The sequence below is a fragment of the Ambystoma mexicanum genome, chromosome 3q, assembly GCF_040938575.1.
Source record: "Ambystoma mexicanum isolate Mex_15411 chromosome 3q, UKY_AmexF1_1, whole genome shotgun sequence".
In the NCBI taxonomy this organism is placed as follows: Eukaryota; Metazoa; Chordata; class Amphibia; order Caudata; family Ambystomatidae; genus Ambystoma; species Ambystoma mexicanum.
In genome coordinates, this window is record NC_090926.1 from 24519998 (window position 1) to 24546729 (window position 26732).

At 44.7% G+C, this 26732-nt stretch overlaps 1 protein-coding gene across 2 annotated transcripts in view; it reads left to right on the forward strand.

Moving 5' to 3' along the window:
- The window catches only part of DMC1 (DNA meiotic recombinase 1), a 1020186-nt gene that overhangs the window by 554462 nt on the left and 438992 nt on the right, over positions 1-26732 (forward strand). For both annotated transcript variants that reach the window (XM_069652814.1, XM_069652812.1), the window contains exon 8: positions 24866-24938. In XM_069652814.1, coding sequence (XP_069508915.1) covers positions 24866-24938 — 73 coding nt within the window. The remainder of the gene's footprint in view (positions 1-24865; positions 24939-26732) is intronic.

Consider the following 26732-nt stretch of genomic DNA (forward strand, 5'->3'; position numbering starts at 1 on the left):
GCTGTGTCCAATTACACCCAGTCCAGGCTTCAGTAGCTTGCAGCTCTGGTTTCTAATTATGGCCTCTCCCTCTCTTGGTAACCTAGCTGCACAAGCTTGTAACAGGTGAATCCAATCAGGGTCTCTCCAGCTCGCAGCAGCTTCTTGCAAGTGAATGAATTTAGTATTGCTCCCCTACACCTTTGCATCCTGGACAGTATACATCTACCAAAATGAATCAGCTGGTAACCCAACGTTTTTGGTCAAATTTGCCGCTAAAACAGGCAATTTAATGCCATGGCTGTTTGTGGGTTTTAACATGGTAGTTATGCTATGAAAAAAGTTTATGAATGGGTGCATACAGTGGTACTGGGTAACAGGAGGGTAGATTCCTAATAGCCTCATTATGTACTTAAAATCTCCTGCAATGGCTAAGATTGTCTTAGCTGAAATTGATGTCTTATTAACAATGGGCCTATAGTTTATGAGCAACATCAAAAGGGAATTGGGGCCTGGGGCCTCAATACCTTCAACTCTCTCTTCCTAAATATCTTCCTTCTCAAGCTCTTCGCTCATCCGCCTCCAAATCCCTCCAGGTCAGTCGCTGCTCCAAGCAAGAGGTTGGCAGTAGATCTCCTTCTTCGGCTGGGGCCTCCCTCTGGAATAGCCTCCCTGCCTCACAGAAACTTGAGGAGAATCATCTCTGGTTCCGGAAGCACCTCAAAACCTTTCTCTTTGCCTCTGCCTTTTCTCCCCCTCTCCCTTGCTCCCTTCCTCCCTGCTGACTTCCTGGCTGAAAGCAAATCTGCACTGGTTACATCGCCACCCTCTGATCTCGGGCCCAGGTCCCCTCACCCGCCAGTCGCACACCTGCACTACCTTGCTGGCAACCCCTGCACTGGGGACTGTTTTTTCTTCTGTCTCCCTACAGTCCCACTTCCAGCACTTGACACCTGTTCGTCAGCACTTACCCTTGCCCTTGTCACCTATTGGCCGTACTTTTGCCTATTGTTATTTATTCTTTATCCCATGTACTGCACTGTCCCCTCCCCCTTGCCCTTGCACTCTCACCCTTCCCCCTGTCCCTTGCACTTGCGCGATCTGAATGACACCTGGCCTAGTAGGATCATTGTCTGTCTTCCTTCTATCCCCCCTTGCCTCGTCGCGCCTTGAAACACTTGTGTATAGGCGCATTATAAATGCCATATCATATCAATTCTAAAAGCGTCCTCCCGTTAATTCTGTATTAGAATGCTGGAATGGTAAGAGACTGTTAGCAAAAGAAAAAGTGTCAAAAAAGTAGTAGGTATTGACTATGCATTGAGTGAAAATGCACAAATCGTATAGTAAGCAATGCAAAGAATAGGCTTGACTGCCTGGTTTTCTCAAATCGGGCATACACAGAGAATAGTAAATGGCGTATATATGTCAAGATGCATTCCCTGATCACCATAGGCTTTACTAATTTCCTTAAGGAGGGAGACTTAAAGGGCTTGTTACGAAAACATGACAGTTACATTTTACAGACCGTGTGGTTTACCAAAACATCTCATAACGATGGATTCACTAGAATCCGCAAGCAAAGCTCCTGTGGACCACCCGAAAGGGGGACTAATGATAGCTGCTAGGAGCCACCTAAATGTAGCTCGGCAGATTAAGGAAGGAGTCAGTGGGAATGCATTGACAGCTAGATTAAAATAAGCATATCTCAGGGAAGAAGTTCAATATTTGATTATGGATGTTAGTGCAGAATTAACACTAACTATTTACGCTGCCTTTTGAAATTCAGAAAAATAGAAAGGGACCGATTCTGAAGGGAAAGTATTTATAGCACGAGATTTAAATGACAAATACCCTGGCTTTTGCAATGATGATAATTTTAAAGATGTGGTTATTATAAAAGCTATTCAGGTGGTGCAAGAAGGCCATACCACAGACTTCCTTCAGCGACCGCCATTGCAGCTTCTTCGATCAAACAATACACATCTCATAGCCTTTCTGGTGGCTATCACCTCAGCCAGGCACATTGGGGAGAGGCAGGCCCTATCAGTCGATCCGCTCTTTTCCATCTTCCACAAGGATAGGGTCCTTCCCTAAAGTGATATCAGAAGCTACATTGTCTGAGCGGAAAGTATTACCCACCTTTTTCGGCAATCATGCGACTGCAGCTGAACAGGCACTGCATTCCTTGGACGATTCATGCAGAGGACGAAAGACTTTAGATCTTCAACAAGACTTTTTGTCACCTCTGCAGGCCGTAACAAAGGACGATGTATCTCCAAACAAGGTCTACGCCACTGGGTGTCGAGCTGTATCACCCACTGTCATCAGATATAAGGCGATCCACAACGTCTCAACTGACAGCACACTCCACCAGAGGAAGAGCAGCATTGCCAGTATTCCAAGCGGGAGTGTCTTTGAAAGATATATGTCGAGTAGCCACATGGAGCACGCTCCACACGTTTGCCATTGCTGCTTGGAGGAAGATACCAGAAGGGAAACGGCAGGTAGGAGCTGCCTATATATCCCTCCTTCCCTATACTCATTGTTTCCTAACATGTGTTTTCGAAGGGATTGTGTCCTCCGATGTATTCCTTATCTTCAATAAATCCACTTCCAGCTTGCTGCCTCGGAAAGCATTTTCACAATAGAGGGCGCTGCGCGTCAACGTCCCTCGAGTCGGTGTCCCTCGAAGGCCCCCGTATCGGCGCTGACGTCACCATGAGTACAAATAGTCTCACACAGCGTCCGTTGCACAATTCCGTTTTTCTGCACTTCGTGAGCCTCGGAGACATAACGCTCGGTTCCTTTCTTTGAAAAAAATCTTCATCATTCTTTGAAAATCTAAGTGGCATCTTCATCCGAACCATCAACTCCACGATCCGGTTTTAAAAAATGTCGAGACTGTGGAAAGAAGATGTCTCTAACAGATCCTCAGAGGATCAGAGCATCAGTGTTCAGAGTGTGAGGACTGCATGTCCATGACGGCGAAAGCCTTAAAGGAGCGTAAGGGGAAGTTAGAAAGAGGTAAGGCTGTTAAAACCTCTACCCCTTCAAAAGTTTCATCGGCTGAGTCGAGACATTCGTCTCCTCGCCGTCAAAAGAAACATTCCCGATCGAGATCTCGAAGCGGTTCCCATCATTCTTTGAGATCGAGACACTCTAAGAAGAGGCGCCATAGATCTCCCTCTTCTTCCTCAAGTTCCCCGGAAAGGGTCACCAGCCCCACAAAACACAGCTCTCTGGCTAAGTGGGAAGAATTTTGTAAAAAAATGCTTAGGGTCTTCGAGAAAGAGGCCTCGACGCCCTCGGAGATGCCTAGAGGTGATACCCTGGGTGAAAGACCCGAAAAACAAAAACTCTGCGAGTCGTTGAACCCGGCGAGCAAAAATACTTGAGAGCATCATGAACCCTCAAGTAAAGTCAAAACATCATTGGATAAAACGGCGTCATCGACGCCATTGTCGAAGGGACCTTCGACGCACAAATCTGTTTCATCGATGCCGTCTTCGACACCGCCGTCGACTCCAATGAAAGATAAGCCTAAAACATCTACTACGCCACGGGCACCAGAGGTGTCGAAAGCCCCGACCATGACGTTGAGAGTGGCGTCGACAATCTCAACGACGCTGAGTAGGATTCCGATCCTCTCGAGTTCATCAAGTCCTTTTTCGAACGTTTTCGATGCCTTTTACAGGTTTATCGAAGCCTACAACGTCCACGTCGACAACCACGACGTTTTCACAAGCAGTACCCACAAATTTGGCTCCTTTCTCTTTTGAAATGGGTTTTACTCCCTATCCAAGATCTGATTACTTCTGAGCTTTATCCTCTATATATGAGGAAGGGGAGGACTCTGACAATGAGAGACCTTTTGGACTACAAAGAACAACAGTACCCATTCCAGAGGAATTAATTTCTGAAGAAAACAGATTGAAAGATCTACAAGAGTCTCTACAGGAGGCCAGTGGTATAGATACCTCTCCAGAGGCAGAATTTGCTAGACCAGAACCTGGAGAACATGCAGAGATACCTTACAGGGCCCTTATGGCTAGAATAATGCAATTTATGGGGTGGACTACACCTGCACCCTCTTTTCAGCAAGATGACCTTACTGATATATTAGATAAAGGACCCCAAGAGGATCCCATCGTCCCTTTTCATGCTGCACTGCAAAGGAAAATATCTGCAAATTGGGAGACTCCTGAAGTTATCCCTGCAGTAAATAAAAAACTCTCTGCTAAATACAGAGTGTCAGCTTCAGATCCTGAATATCTAAGCAAGCATCCAACTCCAGAGAGTCTAGTTGTGCACGCAGCAAATTCATCTAGCAGTAAGTCGGCATACCCCACCATTCCACAAGACAGGGATGTCAAAAGATTTGACGCCATGTCAAAAAATGTTTTTCCGGCATGCAGTATGGCGCTTAAATCTATCAACGCCACTTGCACGCTAGCAAGATTCAGCCACTGAAGAAGTCGAAGAACAAGTTACTTACCAAACTGGTAACGTTCTTGCGATGGGATGTTCCTCCGGTGTATTCCTTATCGCCCCTCCCATCCTTCCGCGCAGTAAAACTTTCCTTGTAGTTGCAGCTTACGCTCCTTCAAGGTTATTAACCAATTCATGCAAAGCAAAACAACATCTCAAAACGGAACTGAGCAACGGACGCTGCGCAAGACTATTTGTACTCATGGTGACGTTGGTGCCGATACGGGGGCCTTCGAGGGACACCGACTCGAGGGACGCGACGCGCAGCGTCCTCTACTGTGAATTTTTTTTCTGAGGCCAGCAAGCTGGAAGTGGATCAAAGATAAGGAATACGTCGGAGGAACATCCCATCAAAAGAACGTTACCGGTTTGGTAAGTAACTTGTTCTTCTGTGCAATCGCGATGTTTATATAGAGAAAGACTCATATTTTTCACAGACACATCATTTGGTTTTACTGATTGGTGTTCGATTCAAGCATGTGAATCTATGAAAGATCCAATGCTGGAGATGTCTTTGTTACTCACCTGTAACTGTATTTCTCCAGCATTGGTATCTTTCATTGATTCATATGTGCCCGCCCTCCTCCCTGGGGAGTGCAGTTCCGTGTCCAGTCAGTCATCACTCATCAGCCTACACGGTTCAAAATCTGCAGATGGCTGCCTGGGGTGGAGCTTAAGCCCTGCCACCTCATTGGTTGGGGTCTAAAAGGACCAATGGAGTTGGAGGGACTAGACACATGAATGGGTACACAGGCCCTATGAGTATCATTTTTCTAAGGAAATGTTTATTTTAATTATACGTTTTAAATTACTGAGGATTCCCTGTCTGACGACAGAGAATATGCAAGCATGTGAATCTTTGAAAGATACCAATGCCGGAGAAATACTGTTAGAGGTAAGTAACAAATTTACTTCTTCAAAAGAAACACTTTAGTCAGGATAGCTCAAAAATAAATACCTTCTGCAATACAACAGTTCATCATGACAGGGTGATGGAGTTAACATGTTCCATCACAACCACAATACTTTAAATCATCTTCTTTCCTGGTATACTCGCCTGCCAGGACTACCTACTATTGGTCCCTTTGCTGGTTCACTTGCCTGCCAGGATAAAACTCCTACTAGTACAATTGTACTCTGTGGTAATACTGGTTCAGAAACTCTGCATGCCTGTATTCTGAGCGAGGAGGCTTGAACAACAACTGCTTTTCTCTTGACTTTTCACAAAATGGGGTGCAGCTCTTCCCAAATTGGTATTCCATAAAAGGGAGGGTACCTCGTTACTGTCTCTGTAATATTCTTGTATTGCCTTTTGGCTGTAGGCAATGCAGGTTAAAGTTATCTCTCAGTTGATCTTGCATGCAAGGAGGGCTTTTCTCATTCAGCCTCTGTTTTATACTTTTGCAAACTCTTGGCTGCTGAGAATATGTGTTACAATGGTTTATTATCTTTCTTCAGTGGCTCTGGCAGTGCGAGTTACTATTGTCCCATAATTGGTATGCTTCGTTAGGTGAGTGGCACCCAGTTTGCCTTACTATCTTTCTTCTGCAGCTTTGGCAATATGGGTTACAGTGGTCCCCTAATTGGTATCCCTGGTTAGGAGAGTTGAACCCAGTCTGTCTTATTTCATGTTTCGGTATTCAAAATCATTACTTTCACTTAGCGGTCGCTTTCAGAGTTCCCCGGGGTCACCTGCTTCAGGCCAACTCACTGGTTTGCCTTGGGGTCTCCTTCTGACTCGCGGGTGTTGTTGCAGAGTTCTTCTGTTCCTACTACGCGCCTGTCCACTCGTGTCTGACCGCTGCAGTGTGTGCAGTCCTTCAAAGGAGCTCTGTCAGCTCTGTGTGCTCTCTGGTGTAACTTCTGTGCCGGAGCACTTCACGGCATGTCAGGAGCTTGTCTCACCCACAGTGTAGCTTCCTTCAGAGTCCCTTCCTGCTGCGCATTCTCTGCACGATCAAGGTTCCTCTGCTTCAACAGCGCCTTCCACACGTAGTCCTGCTGCTGCCACTACTGCACAATCAGCATATCCTTCTACCGCTACCTGCACCTGAAACTCATTTAGACATTTAAAGTTCCAGCACAGGTGCTTTGTGCCACAACTAGACCATTCATTATGCTTCATCGCCTCTGTAGCTCTCGTCCCAGTACCACAAGCATTATGGGACTTTAAGTCCATAATGTTTCTGTTATTTTTAGGATTAATTAACTGAGAGTTGTCAACTTTAGTGGAGTTCATTAAAAGAGTTGGTGTTTTGCCCTTGTGGTTTGGACCCCTATATAAGGCAGAATCATAACCATAGACAATATTATGCCTCCCTATATAGGGCTGATGAAATTGTTTCCGAGTTGGAAATTAATAATTATCTCTGTTCAATAGACATCCCAAGTCTGAATGAGCGTGAAAGATTAGATCTCGATGCGGCAATAACAGTAAAGGAAATTGAAAGTTCAATAAATGCATCAGCAAATGTTTAATGTCATGGCCTTGATGGATTCCCAATGTTCAGTCAGATCCTGGCCTTTTCCTTGCAAAATTGTATACAGAGATCGTGCATAATGAGGCGGTTGCTGAGTCAATGCAGACTGTGTTAATAACGGTAATTCCGAAACCAGGTAAAGATCCCTCGCTATGTAAGAACTATCGCTATGTAAGAACTATCGCCTTATTTCACTTTTGTATGTTGATGTAAAGCTCTTAGCAGAAATATTCGCTAGAAGATTAAATGGGTTGCTTCCGAAACTGGTTCATAAAAATCAGACAGGTTTTGTAAGCAGAAGGAATAGTTATGATAATTGACGGGAATTGTTAGATATTATTTACCTAAAGAGACATTCTGCAGATGCATATGCAGCGGTCCGTATTGATGCGGAAAAGGCTTTTGACAAGTTAAGTTGGGTTTTCTTACGTCAAGTCTTGTCTAAAGTAAATTGTGGACCACATTCCCTTCAACTTTTTGGAGCCTTATATAGTGGTCCAAAGGCGGCTGTAGCCATTAAAGCTTGTCGATCAGAATGTTTCAGGATTCAAAAAGGGACTTGTCAGGTCAGCCCCTTGTCTCCATTGTTTGATTTATTCATTGAACCACTTTCCTTCATGCTCAGAAATCATCCAGGTATAATGGGCATTCAGTTTGGAGACTACGGGCCTCATTAGGACTCCAGCGCTAAACCATGGGGCTAATAGCACCATGGTCCATGCCGGAGTCCGCCATGGCGGAATGGGGAATTACCACCCCATTCCGAGGTTGGTGGGGCTGTAATTCCCCATGCCGCCATGGCCCTTCCCCATTCCCATTTTTGCCCCATAGGGCTCAATGGGAATGGGGAAGGCGCTAATTACGGTACCACAAATTGCGGTACCGTAATTAGCACCAAGGTCCCTTTGCGGGTCCCTACTTTAACGGCTGATAAAACCAGCCGTTAAGGTCGGGTCCTGCAAAGGGACCTCGTAATTAGGCGCTAGGTGTTTAACGGCGCCGCAGCCTTTTACGGCGCCGTTAAACACATAGCGCCTGGGTCATAATGAGGCCCTACATCTCAAAAGTCCTCTTGTATGCAGATGACCTTTTGGTCTTAATTTCAAATCCACAGCGCTCATATCTGGAACTTCTTTTGACATTACAGGAATTTGGTAGTTTCTCTAATTATAAAGTGAATGTCACAAAGACTCTAATTTTCCCAATCTTCCTTTCATGTCATAGGGGGTTATTTGATGTGGACTGAACAGTGTGGGCTGACTCAGGTCTTAAGTACTTGGGTATTCATGTCAATAGAGATACTGAGTCACTACTTGTGAATAATATTCGCCTGAAAATTGCGGAAATTGATGGACTCGGCTGTAAATGGGAGAAATTAATCCTGACACTGTGGGGCAAAGTCAACGTAGTTAAAATGACTTTACTCCCAAAACTATTATATGTTTTAGTATGCTCCCTCTACCGCTTTCAAATAATCTACTTTTGAACATTAATAAGTCCTTTAATAGATTTGTGTGGGGGGAAGGAGACCGTGCCTAAATCCCAAAGGATGTCCTTCAAAGACCAGTGCATCTCGGTGGTTTTGATTATCCCGACATAAAACGTTAACACACCATATTTACGTTATGTACATTGCATCACTGGATTGCGACTGACCAAATTAACTGTGCAGGCTGGGTTAGAATTGAGAGAGAGTCTGTCTCGCCCACACCACTAGATGTTATTCTGTTTGCGTACAAAAGGTTGCCGGTTGGTACGACTCCACCTTTCATGAAACATCTTGTGAAAGAATGGCGTAGATGTATTGAGATTCGAGATGAGAAGTACCTACTGAGTGCAGGCTCTAGTTTGTGGAAAGATCCGCCTGCGAAACAAGGTAACTATGATTTGTTGTGGATTTCATGGCAAAAAGCAGGTATCTGAAGAATTGGACAGGTGCATGATGGTTAGAGTATGGTTGACTTTGAATTCTTGCGCTTTAAATATAAGATGAAAGCAATAGAAATCTGCCATCAGAATGTACTGTGGGACTTCTTTGCTGTTATTTTTTCACCAATGAATGCTACAATGCATACTCCTCCAGCAATCTTACTCCTCTCTGAGACCATGCTCTCTCTGCATCCACTTTATACAAATTTGCTACTCCTTCTACGTTTAAATAAACAGCACAATGCGGTAGAGGAAATTGGGATTCGGACCTGAGTTGTTTGTTGTCGGATATTGAATGGAACCGCATATGTGCAGGTCTAATTATATGCAAACGTTTATTTAGAACTGCGGTATACAAGGCAGAGGATTAACCACTAACTGTATTGGTCTCCTTGGAAGATGAGGTTGAGTAAGTTGTGCAATAAGGATGTTTGTTGGAACTGTAAAAAAGGTGGGCACCACGTTCCTTAAGTTGTGGTTGTGTAGAAAGATCCAGCTATTCTGGGATGGTGTTTTCCAGAGAATGGACCTGGTCTTGGGTCTATCTCTTCCAAGAGACCCACTGCTTAATGTGTTGGGCTTATTTCCTTCAGATATTGTACTGACTAGTTGTAAACTATTCTGGACATATAGAGCCTTTTTTCTTGCTAAGAGACATATTCTGAAGTTCTGGAAGAGTGATACTTCCTCCTGTGTTGATGATTGATTGCAGAGTTTGTCTCTTCTGTCGAGGAGGGAGAACGAGTCCTTTAATGCTAAAGATCAACATCATAAATGTGAGATGATGTGGGGGGCGTTCAATTACCTTTATGCTTAGTTGTTTTAATCACAGAATTTTTATTTTATTCTCTTTTTTTAAAAAAAGGTTTTTTATTTTTTATTTTCTCTTTATCTGTATTTCTCTATTCTTTTATTCACCTCACTTCCCACCTTCTCTCTGTCATTTTCCTTTGTAGATTGGACTGTTATGATTAATAAGTGTTATATTTTACATTAGAATTATTGTATTGTTGACTCATTGTTTATGTAAGTGTCAAAAGAATAAATACAACTTGGAAAAAAAGAAGTTGTGATATTAACCTCTTGACCCCTCCAATCAACCACCTTTATGCTGGTTGTACTTTGGGTAGTTCTAGAAGAGAGATCCTTACATTGACAGCATGCCATTAGATATTTAGTTATGTGAGGAATCTCATCCTCAGAAGAGGCTGAATATCGCGTCTCTGCTAGCAAAGTTACCACTTCCACCTGACAGCCGTCTCCTCCCATGTGATCCTTCCTCATGTTACAACCTCCAGGGTTAGGAGTATGTAACAGCTCTCTTCCCCTGACCACATGGGAGGAGACTTTAGGTTGAGGTTTAGTGATGACTCTGCAGGATTCATCACACAGGCCATGTGTCTAGGGGAATGGGTTTAGATAAGGTGTGGCCAATCGGTCCAGGGATTATTGAGGGGTATTCACATGTTCTATAGGTGGTAGCCAACGAGGGGGGTGGGATAACATTGTAAAGTATGTATGCAGATTCATATGTCTCTGCTATATAACCTGTAAGTTCTTGGTGTGTAAAGAGCTCTGTGTCAGTTGGTTCTACGGGACCATCTGAGACCTTTTTGTATGTAATAAAGCTTGTTTTCCCTTGCAAGAAGTGCAGTGATTATTTGGCCCTTTTGGATTGTTTTTACCATTCAGTTTTTGGGTTGCTGTTTCTCTTTACAGAATCCTCCTGTGCCAGAAGCTTAGAGTTTCTTGGGGCGTATCTTGAATCCAGCTGGAGGAAGAAGTTCTGCTGCTGCAACTCTTCACAAGATCCAAAGGCTGCTGTGCTGATTCGAGGATTAATCAAGAGAGGACCTGGACAGGCGACCTATTCCCGTAGGCGCGAGCGGACATCATGCAACTGCTGGTCTTCACCCAAAGTGTCCTGTAAGCCAGTCCTGAAGGCCTGCCATGCTGCAGAGGTATCTTTGTGGGACCAGAAGAAGAGTTACTGGACATCCTGATCCCAAGAAGTCCACCAGCATCGTCCTGTGTCAGGAGGCTGCCCTGACCAGAAGAAAACCAGATTGATGCCTATTGTCAAGAAGAGGGGGTTAATACTCTCCGCTAATAGTGTAACGTTTATTGGTACCTACCAAGACAATACCCATCCATTGCTTAATCATGAAACTTACCTCTATTTATGCTACCGGCCAATACTTTCTCATGCTCCTATGTTTCTGTATATATGTCATTATGTAAAATGTAACTATGCAACACGTAACCTATATATCTGTACTTGTATATATGCGACCTTCCAATCTCTTACTTAACCTATGTGTAATTGTACATATGTAACATGGTAAATTTCAAAAATTTAAATGTAATTATGCAACTTGTAAGCCAAGCACCCAGATGCCTCAGCGCTGGGAGTGCTCTACAAATAAATAAACTAAACTAAACAACCAACTGAAGAAATCTTCAAGTAGCATTGCAGACACAACATCTGTCCACTTTTTCATGGCTGAGGAAGTCCAGTGTCGCCGCCCGCAGAGAAGTGCCCGCCGGTGACTTTCCCTTCATTCTGAACAGAAGAACGAGTCTCGAGGGTCCAAACTTGGTGGTGGCCCGAAGAGAAGTTCAGTGTTTGAGTCCAAGTCACAAGAAGCCATCCTGTCATCCTGTGGCTGTAGCACCGAACAACCAAATGGCGGTCAACGACGAAAATCAAAGGACTCATCCTCCCCTCCCAAGCCTTGTTGAGGTCCAGAGTGAGTTTCAGCTTTGTGGGACATCCACAGCCGGCTTAGCAACCAGACCAGGAAACCACCATGACAGACCTTCACTGCTGCCTTTCCGGCACTTCTTGGTTCCATTCTCCTGCTCGACAGCAACAACCCAGTGACTTCTTCTTCAAGAGAGAATTCATCCTCATGTGGCATCGTCGAGTAAAACGGAGAGGCTCCACAACTTCGCCTCCCAGGGCATCCAAGATACTGTGATGAGGAAGAAGGGCTTCCCACCCTCTGGGTACATCCAAGGGTCTCAGATTCGTATTGGGCTCGGCTCTCCCGTTGCTTTCCAGGTACTTTGGGGTGGTGGGTCTGTAGAACCAAAAGCAGACAATTAATGAACACTTAAGGACTGGGCATGGACATAAAAACTAAGTATAACTCACCTGTTATTGCAGGTTGTCCAAGTGGAGGGATGGGGGTGGATCTTCACACCGAATTGCATTTTACCCAGGAAAGTATTCTGCCAATATTCTAGAGTAATCTGTCTGCACTTCTACAACTGCGGTTTTAAAGTTAAATACTGTTTAGTAATTTCTGTGCATTTTATTCCAATACCAAATGCATTATTACTGAAACTAAGTATAACTATGATACCACATAGTATTATACATATTGTGCTAACTATTGAAGTAGAGTGTGTTGAGTACAAAGTGAGTCTTATTTATTTTTATACGTTCATCTAAACCTTATGTTATTTAATAAAAGAACTTTGGTAGCATATTACATTGTGTGTAGACATTCCTTTGTGGGGGTTTGGCGATTCAATGTACCATAAAAATCAGCTTGCATCACCTCCTTTGAGTCTCAGCTTTGGTTGCTCATTCACTACTATCATTTGAGAGCCTTGGCTGGGGTCTGGAGAAAGAAAGGCATGTATTACTACTACCTGCCAACCCTTAGTGCACTCCCAAGGGAATATAATCCCAAAATGTGTTAATGTTGCAGGCACGTGAGCTATAATGGGATCCTCACTGCTTGCAGTTCTGAGTTTAACTGAGAATATCGATTTCTTTTCTCTAGGTTTTAAGTTAATGAGGTAAATAAGGTAAATATTATTTACCTTAAAATAAAAATGTATTTAATTTACTCATTGCCAAGCAGTTGTGTTTTCCTTTTTTGATTCACTTCCCAGAGTTTCACAATGCGTATATCAGTTCTTTGATGTAAAACAATACAACTTTGGGTGAAGTAGAAAGACCCATCATGGGTTGTTTTAATCAAAATATATAATTTTACTTTCAAAATCTATCAAAATATATAATTTGTACAATTTTTACGAAACCTTATTGTTAGATACACTCTAAACCATAAGATTCTTTTTCATACATAAATTCACAAAATCCCTTTTTAGGTAACAACAAAAATGCAGTCAAACAAATTTCTTGGTTAAAGTCACCAAACCAAAATATTATCAAGATTTGTCAATTTGTTGCCAACGCGTTTCGGACTTTTCTGACAGTCCATCTTCAGGGCTAATGATACTATTTGTTCCAACAATGCATATGTTCTTGAATTCAATTCCTACGGTAAAAACATATAGACAGTATTTCACTATTAGTGTTTCAAAACTTGTTCAAAATTAGAAAACTCAACAGTAAAAAATTATGACTTGAAATGTTACATATCAGACAATTCAAAAGGTTACTCTTAACGCACCTTCTTCTAATGCCACTGGCACCTTGCTTACTGATTCTTGGACAACCTCTTGTTGGTAGGTATAGCTGCACCTAATCTGCTCTGGATATGGACAATCTTACTTCATGGAAGATTCTTCTCAAAAAGTTTCTAGAAAAAACAACAGGGGAAAATAGTTGTGTGCTTAGTGTGTTTGTCTCCGGAGTGTGTTTATAAATAATCAAAGTAAACCGCTATGTGTTGGGGAGGTAAAACAAGGGGGAATTCAAGAACATATGCATTGTTGGAACAAATAGTATCATTAGCCCTGAAGATGGACTGTCAGAAAAGTCCGAAACGCGTTGGCAACAAATTGACAAATCTTGATACTATTTTGGTTTGGTGACTTTAACCAAGAAATTTGTTTGACTGCATTTTTGTTGTTACCTAAAAAGGGATTTTGTGAATTTATGTATGAAAAAGAATCTTATGGTTTAGAGTGTATCTAACAATAAGGTTTCGTAAAAATTGTACAAATTATATATTTTGATAGATTTTGAAAGTAAAATTATATATTTTGATTAAAACAACCCATGATGGGTCTTTCTACTTCACCCAAAGTTGCATTGTTTTACATCAAAGAACTGATATACGCATTGTGAAACTCTGTGAAGTGAATCAGAAAAGGAAAACACAACTGCTTGACAATGAGTAAATTAAATACATTTTTATTTTAAGGTAAATAATATTTACCTTATTTACCTCATTAACTTAAAACCTAGAGAAAAGAAATCGATATTCTCAGTTAAACTCAGAACTGCAAGCAGTGAGGATCCAATTATAGCTCACGTGCCTGCAACATTAACACATTTTGGGATTATATTCCCTTGGGAGTGCACTAAGGGTTGGCAGGTACATGCCTTTCTTTCTCCAGTTTCTTTACCAGTCCCGAGTGGCCCGTGACATTAGCCCTGGTGCACCTGAAATCTTAACTACACTAAAATAAATAATAAATGGAAATTTCTGCTATCTGGAAATATTAGAAATGTACAAGTAACCTACAGTAGTGCCTCCTCCTCACTTCCTCACAAGCCTTGGCTGGGGTGCCTCTGTGCCTCTACCCCAACCACATAGTGGGTAGTACCACAGACACCCCTACCAGTCTTTACACATATACCCCTACCTAGACAATTGGCTAATAAGGGGATCCACGAGGTAAGAGGTGTCTCAGGCAATGCAACAAACTGTGTACGCTCTGACGAGCCCGGGGTTCTCCATCAAATACACCAAATCCTACATGGTACCCTGCAAAAATATATAGGGCCTCATTACACGGTAGGCGGTGGACCAAGGTGCTATTAGCACCTTGGTCCATGCTGGTAAAATACCGGCACCGCCTTGGTGGAAAGGGGAATTACCGCCCTATTCCAAGGTTGGTGGGGCGGTAATTCCCCCTTCCCCCATTGCCCTTCCCCATTCCCATTTTTGCCCCATAGGGCTCTATGGGGAAGGCGCTAATTATGGTGCCGCAAATTGCGATACCGTAATTAGCTCCCTGGTCCCTTTGCGGGTTGGTTTTTAACGCCTGCAAAAAGCAGGCGTTAAATTCTCCAACCCGCAAAGGGATCTCGTAGTAAGGCGGTAAGGGTTTACCGGTACCGGTAAAATACCGGTACCAGTAAACCCTTACCGCCTACCGTGTAATGAGGCCCATAGTTTTCTTGGGAGTGCAATTCTCAACCAGGAACTCGTTAGCCAGACTGTCACTGGAGAGAGTCCATTCCTCGACTGCTAGTCGCATTCTGGCCAAATAAGTGGCTTTCCGCCAGGCGGTGAATGCAGCTCCTAGGAACAATGTCATTGTGCATACACCTAGTCCCGGATTGCAGACTATAACATTCCCTCTGTCCTCATCCTCCTCGATCTCTCTTCTGCCTTCGACACGGTCAACCATACCATCCTGCTCAACCGTCTCTGTGGAAACCTGGGTATCACTGATCAGGCTCTGGCCTGGCTGACCTCTTTCCTCTCAGATCAACCCTCCCAGGTCCAACTTGGGTCCTTCCTTTCATCTATCTTCCTCTCTACCTGTGGTGTTCCCCAGGGGTCTAACCTCTCGCCCTGGCTTTCCAACCAATACCTGGCAACTCTCGCCCACTGCATTGCCACTTTCTGCTCAAATTTCCAGTGCTACGCTGACGACACTCAACTCATTTTCAGGCTGCCCTCTGCCACCTCCTCTCCCTGTCTCATCTCTGATTGCCAAACTGCCATTCAGGATTGGTGTGCCGCCAATGTTCTTTGTCTGAATGCCAGCAAGACAGAGATCCTCCTCATTGGCACACCTTCACCATCCTTTCCCCTCACTCTCTGGCCGGCCTCCCTTGGCCCTCCTCCTACCCCCACCTGCGAGGCTAAGAACCCCAGGGTCATCTTTGACTCCACCCTTTCCTTCTCCACACACATCTCTGAGGTCTCTAAAAAGTCAAATTTCCGACTGCTCCTCATCAGAGGTACTCTGCCTTTCCTTTCCTTCCCCCAGAAGCTCATGGTATCCAAAGCTCTGGTTCTCTCTAGCTTGGACTATTGTAACAACCTCTTTCTAAATCTACCTGCCTCTACTCTCTGCCCTCTGCAACTAATCCAAAACAGAACTGCGAGACTTGTCCTTGCCCTCAAGCCCTGGGATTGTATATCTCCAGCTCTGACATCTCTCCATTGGCTCCCAGTGGATGCAAGGATTAAATTCAAAACCCTCTGCATTGTCCACAAGGCTTTCTGGGGCCTGTGTCCAAAATACCTTTAACTATCCCTCCACAAATACCTCCCCTCTCGAGCTCTTCGCTCCTCTACCTCCAACTCCCTCAGGGTCAGTCGTTTTTCAAAGGAACGAGCTGGGGGCAGATCTTTGTCTTCGGCTGGGGCCTCCCTCTGGAACAGCCTCCCTGCCACTCTAAAACTTGAGGAGAACCATCTCCGGTTCCGGAAGCACCTCAAGACCTTCCTCTTTTCTTCTGCCTTTGCTCCCCCTCTCCCCTGCTGATCTGTTCTCTCTTGGCACCGTGCACCGGGCCACCCTCTGTCCTTCGGGTCCAGGTACCTGCCCACCCTGCCACCCTCCCGCACTGCCTCCGGCCCACCCCTTGCACTGGGGTCTGTATCTGTACCCATACAGCCCCCCTTTTTCTTCCTGCACTTATCAGACCTACCCTGCCTGCTGCCTTAAACCTAGCACTTGCAAATTGCTGGCTGCACTACCACTGTTTGTTCCCTCTATTATTTATTTATTGTTATTTATCTGTTTCTCCTCTGCTTTGCACTTTCCACTCCTCCCCCCTTCCATGCACTTTTCCCCTCCCCCTCTCCCATGCACCTGCGCGTTCTCAATGTCACTGGGCCTAGTAAGATCGCTGTTTTGTTCTCCCCTGTTTCCCCTCCCTTGCCTTGTCGCATTCTAAAACACTTGTGTACGAGCGCGATAGAAATAAAATATCATATCATATCATATATGACACTGCTGCAAGAGTTTCTTGCAGAAAGGCGGTCACACCTGAATGGGACCTGGAACTGAGTGCAACTCACAGTGCTCTTAGCCCACCAGCTGCAGTGGTGGAAGACCCCTCACCACGTAACCAAGGGGATCCTCTTCTAAGAAGCACCCCAGACAAACTCTGGTAACAGATGCATCCTTTACAGGTTGGGGCGCACACGTAGGCGAGTTGTTTGTAAAGGGGCAATGGACGGAGGAAGAAGCAAAGCTACATATCAATGTCCTGGAGTTGAAGGTAGTGGCCTGAGCGCTCTGTACCTTTCAACCTGTTCTCAAGGGGTCGGTAGTGAGAATCCTAATGGCCAATTCTATCACTATGCATTACATAAGGAAACAGGGTGGTACCTCATACAGAACTCTGTCGGGGGAGGCAGAGAGGCTATGGCACTGGAACAACACTAACTGCATTGCACTGCAGGCCTTTCCCCTACCAGGGATGCAGAACACAATCACAGACTGAGCAGAGCGACAGACCGGTGTCACAAGTGGGAGTTATCTGACAAACAGCTGACAGGGGTGTTCAAACAATGGGACACACCCACCATAGGCCTGTTTGCAACACAGACCAACAAGAAATGTCAAACCTTCACCAGCAGGTACCGGCAGGAAGGGTTGCTTTGAGACGCGTTCTCGCTCGACCTGGAATGCTATGTTCACTTACGCTTCCCCCCAATCCCCGTCATAGACAGAGTCGTCCAAATGATGATGATGTATCCTTGTCGAATTATTCTGGTGGCTTCAGTATGGCCTAGGCAAGCATGGTTCTGGATCTCTCCACCTGTCAGAGGAGCGACCAATTCCAATAGAGGGTTCTCTAGAACTGTTGTCACAAAACAACGGAAACATCTTCCGTCACGATCCAGCATCCCTAAAGCTCAAAGCATGGCTCCTGACTTCGGCAAATAGAAATGCCGTAGGACTGCGGGAAGATCCTGCACACGGCAAGGGTAGATTGAACCAATAAATCCTACGCTCATAAATTGACCGGTTTATGTAAATGTTGTGATCAACAGCAGCGTGATCCACTGCAGATAACCCACCTTTTGCCATCTGAAGAAGGTATGGCAGAAGGTTTTGTGGTGTTGTCACATTCATCAAACAGTGTGCATATCTAGCAAGGATTTCTAGGTATAAAAGAAGAAAAGGGTGTGCTGCTCCATACAGTGAATGGATTAGGAAGCACTTCATGAGGGGCTTGTTACGAACCTACCCACCAACTAAAATGCCTCTGCCACAGTGGAGTCTTAATACAGTGCTGTCAGCACTCATGAAACTTCCTTTTGAACCAAAGGCTATGGTGCATATTAAGTATGTCTCCTGGAACGTGGCGTTCCTGGTGGCGGTCACCTCATTCAGAAGGAATTCAAAGCTGCAAGCGATGCCTGTTAAACAACCATACATATGGTTTACAAAAGATAAAGTGATCCTAAGGACGATTACGAACTTCATCCCTGAGGTGCCAACGGATCCACATGCAATCTACGATTGTTCGGCCAGCTTTCTTCCCTACTCCATCGTCAGAGGCAGAGATAGCCCTACTCTCCCTGGATCTAAGAAGGGCAATTAAGTTTTACTTGGATAGAACAAGTTCATTCAGACACTGTTCTCCGGCATTGGTATCTTTCATGCATTCACATGCGTCCACCATCCACCGCAGGTATAAAGGCTACAGTATAGGTAGTCCCTCTGGGGTTAGAATTTGAAGATGGCCTTCAAATTCTGAAACAGAAAATAAACAATGATTGCGGAGTAATTTGGGCAGAAATGTTACATGAGTGGAGGCCAGCTATGCTCAAGGGTAGGCAAGAGGGCGATACCCTGAGTAATTAGATCTGGTCCAATGGGAAAACAAGTTCCACTATGATTATATTTTACACAAGTCACTAAATTGCAAATTAAGGTCAAAAAAAGCAATCAAGCAAATGTATCTTGGAAACTGCTGTTGGGTGGTAAATTGAATCCCAGTTAGCGCCAGTGGGTAGGATACAAGTTAAAAAAAAAAATAGTATAACTTCGTCATCCAAACATTTGCAGATTTTCCAAGAAAAAAGTTAAAACGTTCTACTGACTCCCATTTGATACATAAATGAAAGATAACTCACAAGCACTAGAGTTGTCTCTGCAATTGTGAAACAAACAGAACAGATAGGTCTAGTGATAAAAAAAGAGACACATGTGTAAACAACTAAAAGTTATTAACACACAAGAATACCCATATTAGAGTGTAATAAAGCAGACTAGAGCTAAAATGAAGCGGCACTACAAAACCTGGACTAAGGTAGATTAACAGTGACTCAATGGTCTAATATGCATATGATCTTAAAAGACCATAGTATTAAAACCTTTTGGGGCCCGATTTATTTTCAGGTAACTAACATACCCTGATGCACTTAAATTCTATTTCGAATGGATTGTTTCCTCCCACCTATTCCTCATCTTTGACACTTGTTGTCCAGCTGCAGCTGCTTCAGAATTTATTTTATCGGCAGAGGGCGCTGTGCGTCGATGGCATCGAGTCGATGTCCCTCGAAGGCCTCCATCAAGGATGATGTCATCGAAGTCATATATAGCACGTGCCACGACCCGTTGGCCTCAGTTCTGTTTTTCTGTGACAGCGATAGCTTTGAGTGAAATTCAGCGCACCTCATCTTGTGACGTCTTTGTTACAATCACCTCTCGATAAGGTCTTCATCATCGACACCGACGACTCCGAAGTCCGGTTACAAGAAGTGTCGGGATTGCGGGTCGAAAATGTCATTCACTGACCGGCACCATATCTGTTTGTGGTGCCTCGGAGGGGACCACGACACCTCCGACTGTTCGAAATGCCAGTCCTTGACTTGAAAGGAAAATCCTTGAGGCAACGGAAGGGGGATCTGAAGTCAGGCAAAATCCCTAAAACATCTCCTACCCGATCCGCGAAACCTTCGACCGACGAGTCGAGAGGCGACCCCTCGGAGGAAGAAGGCCAAGCGATCCAGGTCGACGAGTGGCTCACACCACTCTTCTTCGTCCTCAAAGGAATCGAAGAGAAGGCACTGTAGGTTGACTTCGTCGTCGGACGTTTCCCCCAATAGGGTTGCTTGCCATACTAAGAAGTTTACTCTGGCCGAGTTGGAAGCCTTCAGGGCTGAAATGCTAAAGATTTTTGAGAAACAACAGAGCCATGTTCCTACCGAGCCTTCGAAAAGAAGCCGGAAAGGAAAGGTCTCGTCCAAAATCCCACGCACCCTTGAGCCCGGGAAAAACGCCGCATTGTGAGCCTTCAAGGCCTCGAGGATCACACAAAACACAAGGAAAAGTTGAGGTCACCATCAACACCATCGATGCCGAAGCATTCAACGCTAGCCACGGCATATTTGACAGCTGAGCTGTCAGTGCCGAGCACCCCTCCTAAGCCGGTGCCGATAAAGAAAGCATTGGCGACTTCGATGATGTCGAAGCCAATTATTGCAAAACCAGACAAAATATATGCTCCACTACCTAAAAAGGATTTCTTTAAATCTCTTACTTCGACTTTTGAAGGATAGAAGCGGTCTGAGGATGATGATGCCCCATTTGGCTTACAGTACGGAACTCCCAATGTACTAGAGAGTTTTTTTTCTGAGGAGTCCAGAATGAAGGACATGTATGACAACTTGCAAACAGCAAGTGGGGTAGATACCTCGCCGAACTTGAATTTGGAAAACCAGAGGCTGGGGAGCATGCGGATGCATCCTACAGGCAGCTCATGTCGAAGGTGGTGGAATACATGGGTTGGAGTAGGCCTCCATCGCCTTATGAGCAGTACGTTGAGATGATCCAGGACTTGTTCGCGAGAACGCGCCCTGATCAGTCAATCATCCAGGTGGGGTAGGCATGAATCCCCTCTCTCCTTAGATTCGCTGCCACTACCGCCATCAGTTTGGTGAAAACCCTTGAGGCGTAGGTCAGCCCGAATGGTACAACTTGAAATTGATCATGAGAACCGCCAACCGCGAACCTCAGGTATTTTCTGTGCTTGAGATGGATTGGCACATGAAAATATGCATCCTGACGGTCCAATGACACCAACCAATCCTGGAGTTGGAGGGCCTGAATGATCTGAGAAAGTGTGACCATATTGAACTTGTTCTTCCTGAGGAACTTGTTCAAGTCCAAGAGGGGTCTCAGTCCTCTGTCATTCTTGGGTATCAAATAAATATGGGGAGTACCATCCCTTGTTCCTCTCTGCTACACGCACTGGTTCTATAGCAGGAAGCCAGTAACCGTGGGCTACAGTTTCCAGAGCCCCAGCATCTGAAGTAATGTCTCACCATTCTTCCAGATGTTGAGACAGTCTGTCCCCCACTGGTGAACTGTGACTAAAGACCTCATAGTGGTTTTGCAGCGGCTGATGCAGAGGCCAATCTTTTGTACGTCCACAATCTGATCCTGTTTTGCCTTTCCATATGGCTTTGCAGAAAAGGGTGGCAAGGAACTGGGAGACTCTGGAGTCCAATCCGGCAGTTGATAAGAACTTGACTAAGAAATACTGCCCTTCCAGTAGTGACCCTGACTACCTGTCAAAACACCCCACTCCGGAGAGTTTGGTGGTGCAGACAGATATGGCTATTTCCAAACAAGCGGCGTACCTTACCATCCCTCCTGAAAGGGACGACAAGTGTGTAGATGGATGGGCGTGGAAGGTATTTTCAGCAGGGAGCATGGAACTAAAATCTGCCAACTCCACTTGTGCCCTCGCAAAGTTTTCGTACACTCTATGGGATTGTATTTCCATGGCAGCAGAGCACATTCCCCAAGGGGATGATAGAGACGGCTTCTTAGCTATTATTAGAGATGGCAAAGAGGCCATGTGCGAGTCTCTTCAATCAGGTTTGGATTCTGCAGATAGCATCAGCAGAACCATGGCTACAAGCACCGCTATGCGCCGATTTGCGTGGTTGAGAAAGTCGGGTTTTGCACCTGATGTGCAATCTAGACTTCTCAACATGCCTTTTGACGGGTCTCACCTTTTTGGCAACAAGGCTGATGAGAGCTTTGAGAAGTTGCAGACCTCAAAGGCAGCAGCCAAATCTTTAGGCGCTGCTATTGGGCAACCTCAGCCTTTTCGTCCTAGTGGGCAATCTTAGAGTGGTAGATCTTTTCGCTACTACTGCTCGGTTGGACGGGCGAGAGGAATGGCCAGTCAAAGAGGCCAGCAAAGATTTCCTTGTGGTGGACGAGGTAGAGGTGCAAAGCGAGCTCAAGCAGCAGCCTCCTTACCATTGGCCTCTGCATCAGCTGCTGCAAAACTACCATGAGGTCTTAAGTCACAGTTCACCAGTGGGGGACAGACTGTCTCAACATCTGGAAGAATGGCGAGACATTACTTCAGATGCTGGGGCTCTGGAAACTGTAGCCCACGGGTACTGCCTTCCTGCTATAGAAGCAGTGCCTGTAGCAGAGAGGAACAAGGGATGGTACTCCCCATATTTATTTGATATCCAAGAAGGACGGAGGACTGAGACCCCTCTTGGATTTGAGATACTTGAACAAGTTCCTCAGGAAGAACAAGTTCAATATGGTCACACTTTCTCAGATCATTCAGGCCCTCCAACTCCAGGGAGAAGACTTTTGGCAGCCATCATAGGAGATTACAGTAGTGACGGACACCTTTCTCACAGGGTGGGGAGCCCATGCCAACGATCTGACAGTCAGCGGTCATTGGTCTCCATCATAGTCCAAACTACATATCAATCTTTTGGAGCTGAGGGCAATCAGACTAGCGCTGAAGGCCTTTCTGCCCTCTGTATGGGGAAAGAAGGTCCTGATAATGACGGACAACACAGTGGCCATGTACTACCTCAACAAGAGAGGAGGTGTAGGGTCATTACCGCTGTGCAGAGAGGCAATGCAGCTCTGGTACTTGGCAATTCAAGAAGGAATCTCCCTATCGGCAGGTCACCTAGCCGGAGAGAAGAACACGGCGGCGGACCCTCTGAGCAAGCAGAGCACAGTCTCCCACGAGTGGGAACTAGCTCAGGATGTCCTTCAAGCGATCTTCACCCTTTGGGGAACCCCTCAGGTAGATCAGTTTGCGACCGAGGTCAACCGGAAGTGCAAAAGATATTGCTCCAGGGAATTTCCCCCAAGAGGAGCTCTCGGAGACGCTTTTGTATTGGACTGGGAGTTTCCACTCCTGTATACGTTTCCTCCAGTCCCCGTCATTCCTCATGTAATCAGGAGGTTGAGAAGGTTCGGGAAACACATGATGCCAATTGCCCCGGATTGGGCTGGGAAGACTTGGTACCCGGACCTTCTGGACACGTCAATCTTTCCGCCGATGCGTCTTCCACAAAGAGAGGACCTTCTCTCGTGAGAGGAAGGTCGAGTTCTCATCCAGAGGTCAAGACTCTCAACCTTCACGCTTGGTTTCTGAAAGGCTGAGATATAAAGATTGGGACCTCCCGGATGATGTAATGGAGGTGTTGCTTTCGGACAGAAGGCCAGCAACAAAGTCTTTGTACCATTGCCATTGGAATAGATTCGGCAACTGGTGCAAGGAAAAGAATGTAGATCCTTTTCTATGTAAAACACTGGATGTTTTATCCTTTCTTCTATCCTTAGCTAATCTGGGGCTCCAGACTGGTCCCATTAAAGGCTACTTGGCGGCGCTGTCCTTTTTTAAGCACTCATCAGAGGAATGTTCCTATTTCAAAATGCCATTGATGACTCAATATTTGAAGGGGCTCACTAATGTGTTCCCTCCATCTCCTTTCCAGGTTCCGGTTTGGTCCTTTGAGGTTATTAACCTTTAAAACCATCCTATAGGTAGCTCTGACATAAGCCCGTAGAGTGAGCGAGTTGCAGGCACTTTCATCCAAGCCACCCTTTACCATCTTCCACAAGGATTGGGTTGTTTTAAGAGTCAAACCTTCTTTTTTGCCCAAAATCATTTCTGATTTTCATTTAGGTCAGAACATTGTTCTACTTTCTTTCCATCCTCCACCTCATCCTGATAAGGAGGAAAGACTACATAGGTTAGCCCCTCAGAGAGCGTTAAGCATTTACATTTCAAGAATGTCTAAGTTACCAATTGATGACCAACTCTTCATCGGATATACAGGACACAAGCTGGGTTAGGCTATTACCAAACAGACCTTATCTAGATGGATAGTTCTGGCAATATTGGAATGTTACAGGCTGGCAGGAAAAGGCCCTCCTGAAGGTTTACTTGGGAGGACAGAATCCATTCGAACAACAAGTTCTTCGAATGAACAAGTTACTTACCCCTGGTTACATTCTTTCGACTGGATGTTCCTCTCACGTATTCCTCATCGCCCTCCGAACCTAACCCTGAGTAGAATTTCATGTGCTATTACAGCTTCCGTTCCATCAAGGCTGAGTACAGTCACTCCCGTGTTTACGGGTATCTCTGCTGCAAGAGGAGGAAAAGCAGAATTTAGGCCAACAGGCGCTGCGCGTGCTATATATGCCTTAGATGACATCTTACTCGACGGAGCCCTTCGAGGGACATCGACTCGACGCCATCGACGCACAGCACCCCCTGCCGAAAAAAGATTTCCGAAGCAGCTGTAATATACTTATCAATTGGTTAGCCCATGGTGATTTTTTACCACGCACAGGTAGGCTTACAGAGAGGTTTCCTGGGTATGTGGAACCATCAATTGAGAAATAAACTAAGTTAATTTGTTCCTACCATATTTGGTATCCTGACCGCTGGCTGAAGTGCAATGATCAAGAGTGTAGCATGTAGGCTGAAGCACAGTATGTGGCGCTTTGACACAGGGTGCTGGAGACAACAATTGGGAATGGAGCCAGATCATAAAGGTAAAGGAGGGGGCATGGGAATGTGAGGGGTGTGGGAGGCGTGGCAGAGGGAGCAGAAAGAATGACTTTGCTGGGGTTGGCTGGGGTTGGCTTTACTGGGCGGCCATCTGCAACATCACTTTTTTAACCGCAACATTTAGATTTCAATCTGGTTTATAATGTTCTTTGTCTACTTCTTTTCTCCCATTCTGTCTTAATTTATCCCACTCATCTTTTTGTCTATTTTATCTTCACAGTGACAGCCCAGCTCCCAGGAACAGATGGGTACTCAGGGGGAAAAGTTATTTTCATCGACACAGAAAATACTTTGTATCCACTCATTGTTTGATTTGAAAATATATATGTACATGTGCAAAATGTTTCACCATGCCTGCTTTAACTGAGAAATAGCAGTACTCCTCCATTCAATTGCAAGTACAGCAATCATGCTAAAAAGTGAAAACTCTTTACCTTTTAAAATAAATGTTCTGGTTATGGTAGAAAGCACCTTTTGTGCACCTTGTGTGCTTACCCTTGTTCTTTGAGCAAGCTGATCTATTCCTGTTGGACTATTTTTAGAATCTGAATTCTTCAGTAAGGGATTCCCCATTTTTATAATCTTACAGTCACTCTCAACTCCAGACTGGATCCCAGCATGTTTAAAAAGTACTTATTTCATTGTTTTACTAAAGAAAACACAATTAATGCTTTGTCAGATCAGGATTTCTGGATCAGTCCAGTAGATCTTGTTTTGTACGTGTTGTTGTATTTTGACATCAACCTCGTATGTTGTTTCCAAATATGTATTTTATTTTTTTGCAGAAGCATTTCCTGTGTAGGTTTTTTAGTGTGGCCAACTAGCAGTTTCACAATATACCACATATTCCAGGCCTGTGCAAACTAGTACTAAAGCTGTGACTTTGGGCCACTTCCCACAAGATTTTCCCTTTTGCATCTCACCTGTCAGGACTCCTCAATATACAGGAATACTAAATGCAGGGCTATGGACTATAGAATCGCCTGCGCCCGGTCTGCAATTATTTGGGTTTAATATCAGATTAACTCCTGCAGCATGTGCTTGGGTAGGGACCTACACCCTGAGGGTCCAAATAAAACCATGAAAAGTGACCAAATACCCAAGACAGATATGCGCGTGAAATAGGTGCGGTAAACAAAAAGTATGATTTAATATGTCAACTGGAGTATTTAAAAAGAGATGAAAAACATCAATGCAGGTTGAACCTGCATAAGTAAATTAAAACATTTACAATTAATTGCCGTTCTTTGGAAGCTGTACATCTTCATTTCGATAACACATTGCATTGAAAAAGACCCATGGCCAGAAAACATGTGTCGACTGTTCTTTGTAAATGCTTTAATTTACTTATGCAGGCTCCACCTGCATTGATGCTTTTCTTCTCTTTTTGAATACTCCAGTTAGATGAAAAATGAAATCATACCTTTTGTTTACCACACTTATTCCATGCGCATAGTTGTCTTCGGTATTTGGCCGGTCTCCTCAATATACAGGAAAATTCCTTGAGCTTTTAGACTCATTGACCTCAAGAATCTGACCTTTCTCCTTAGAAAGCTAATATGATGGATCAAATCTTCTAATCTTTGGGCTCACTCACATAGACCTTGTTGTGACATCAACCAACAACAAATGCCTTCTCTATTCCTGGATTCGCATAAGGATGCTGTCTATGGGGATGCATTTCTTCTTCTGTGGGATGGACATTTCCGTTATGCATATAACCTCCATCTTGTGGCAAAGTGATCCACTAATTGAATGCATGATTATGCAGCATGATTGTGGTGGCCCTGATGTGGCCTAACAGGTTCTGGTTCTCAGACCTAATGAATTTAAAAGTAAGCCGACATGGCCTTCGATTCTGGTCCAATCTATTGTCTCAGAAAGCGGTCTTGTTCTTCATCCTTCCTCGCAGTTGATGTCATTAGCCATCCGTTAAAGTCATGACCTTTGATCATCTAGGATTATGAGACAACTCTTCCGTGTCCAGTTCGCTAGAGTAACAATTTCAGATAGCGTCAAATGAGTGCACACCTGGCTTTGTGACAATGGTACAACAGCCAGATCCCTTTAAGAATATAATCCCAAAG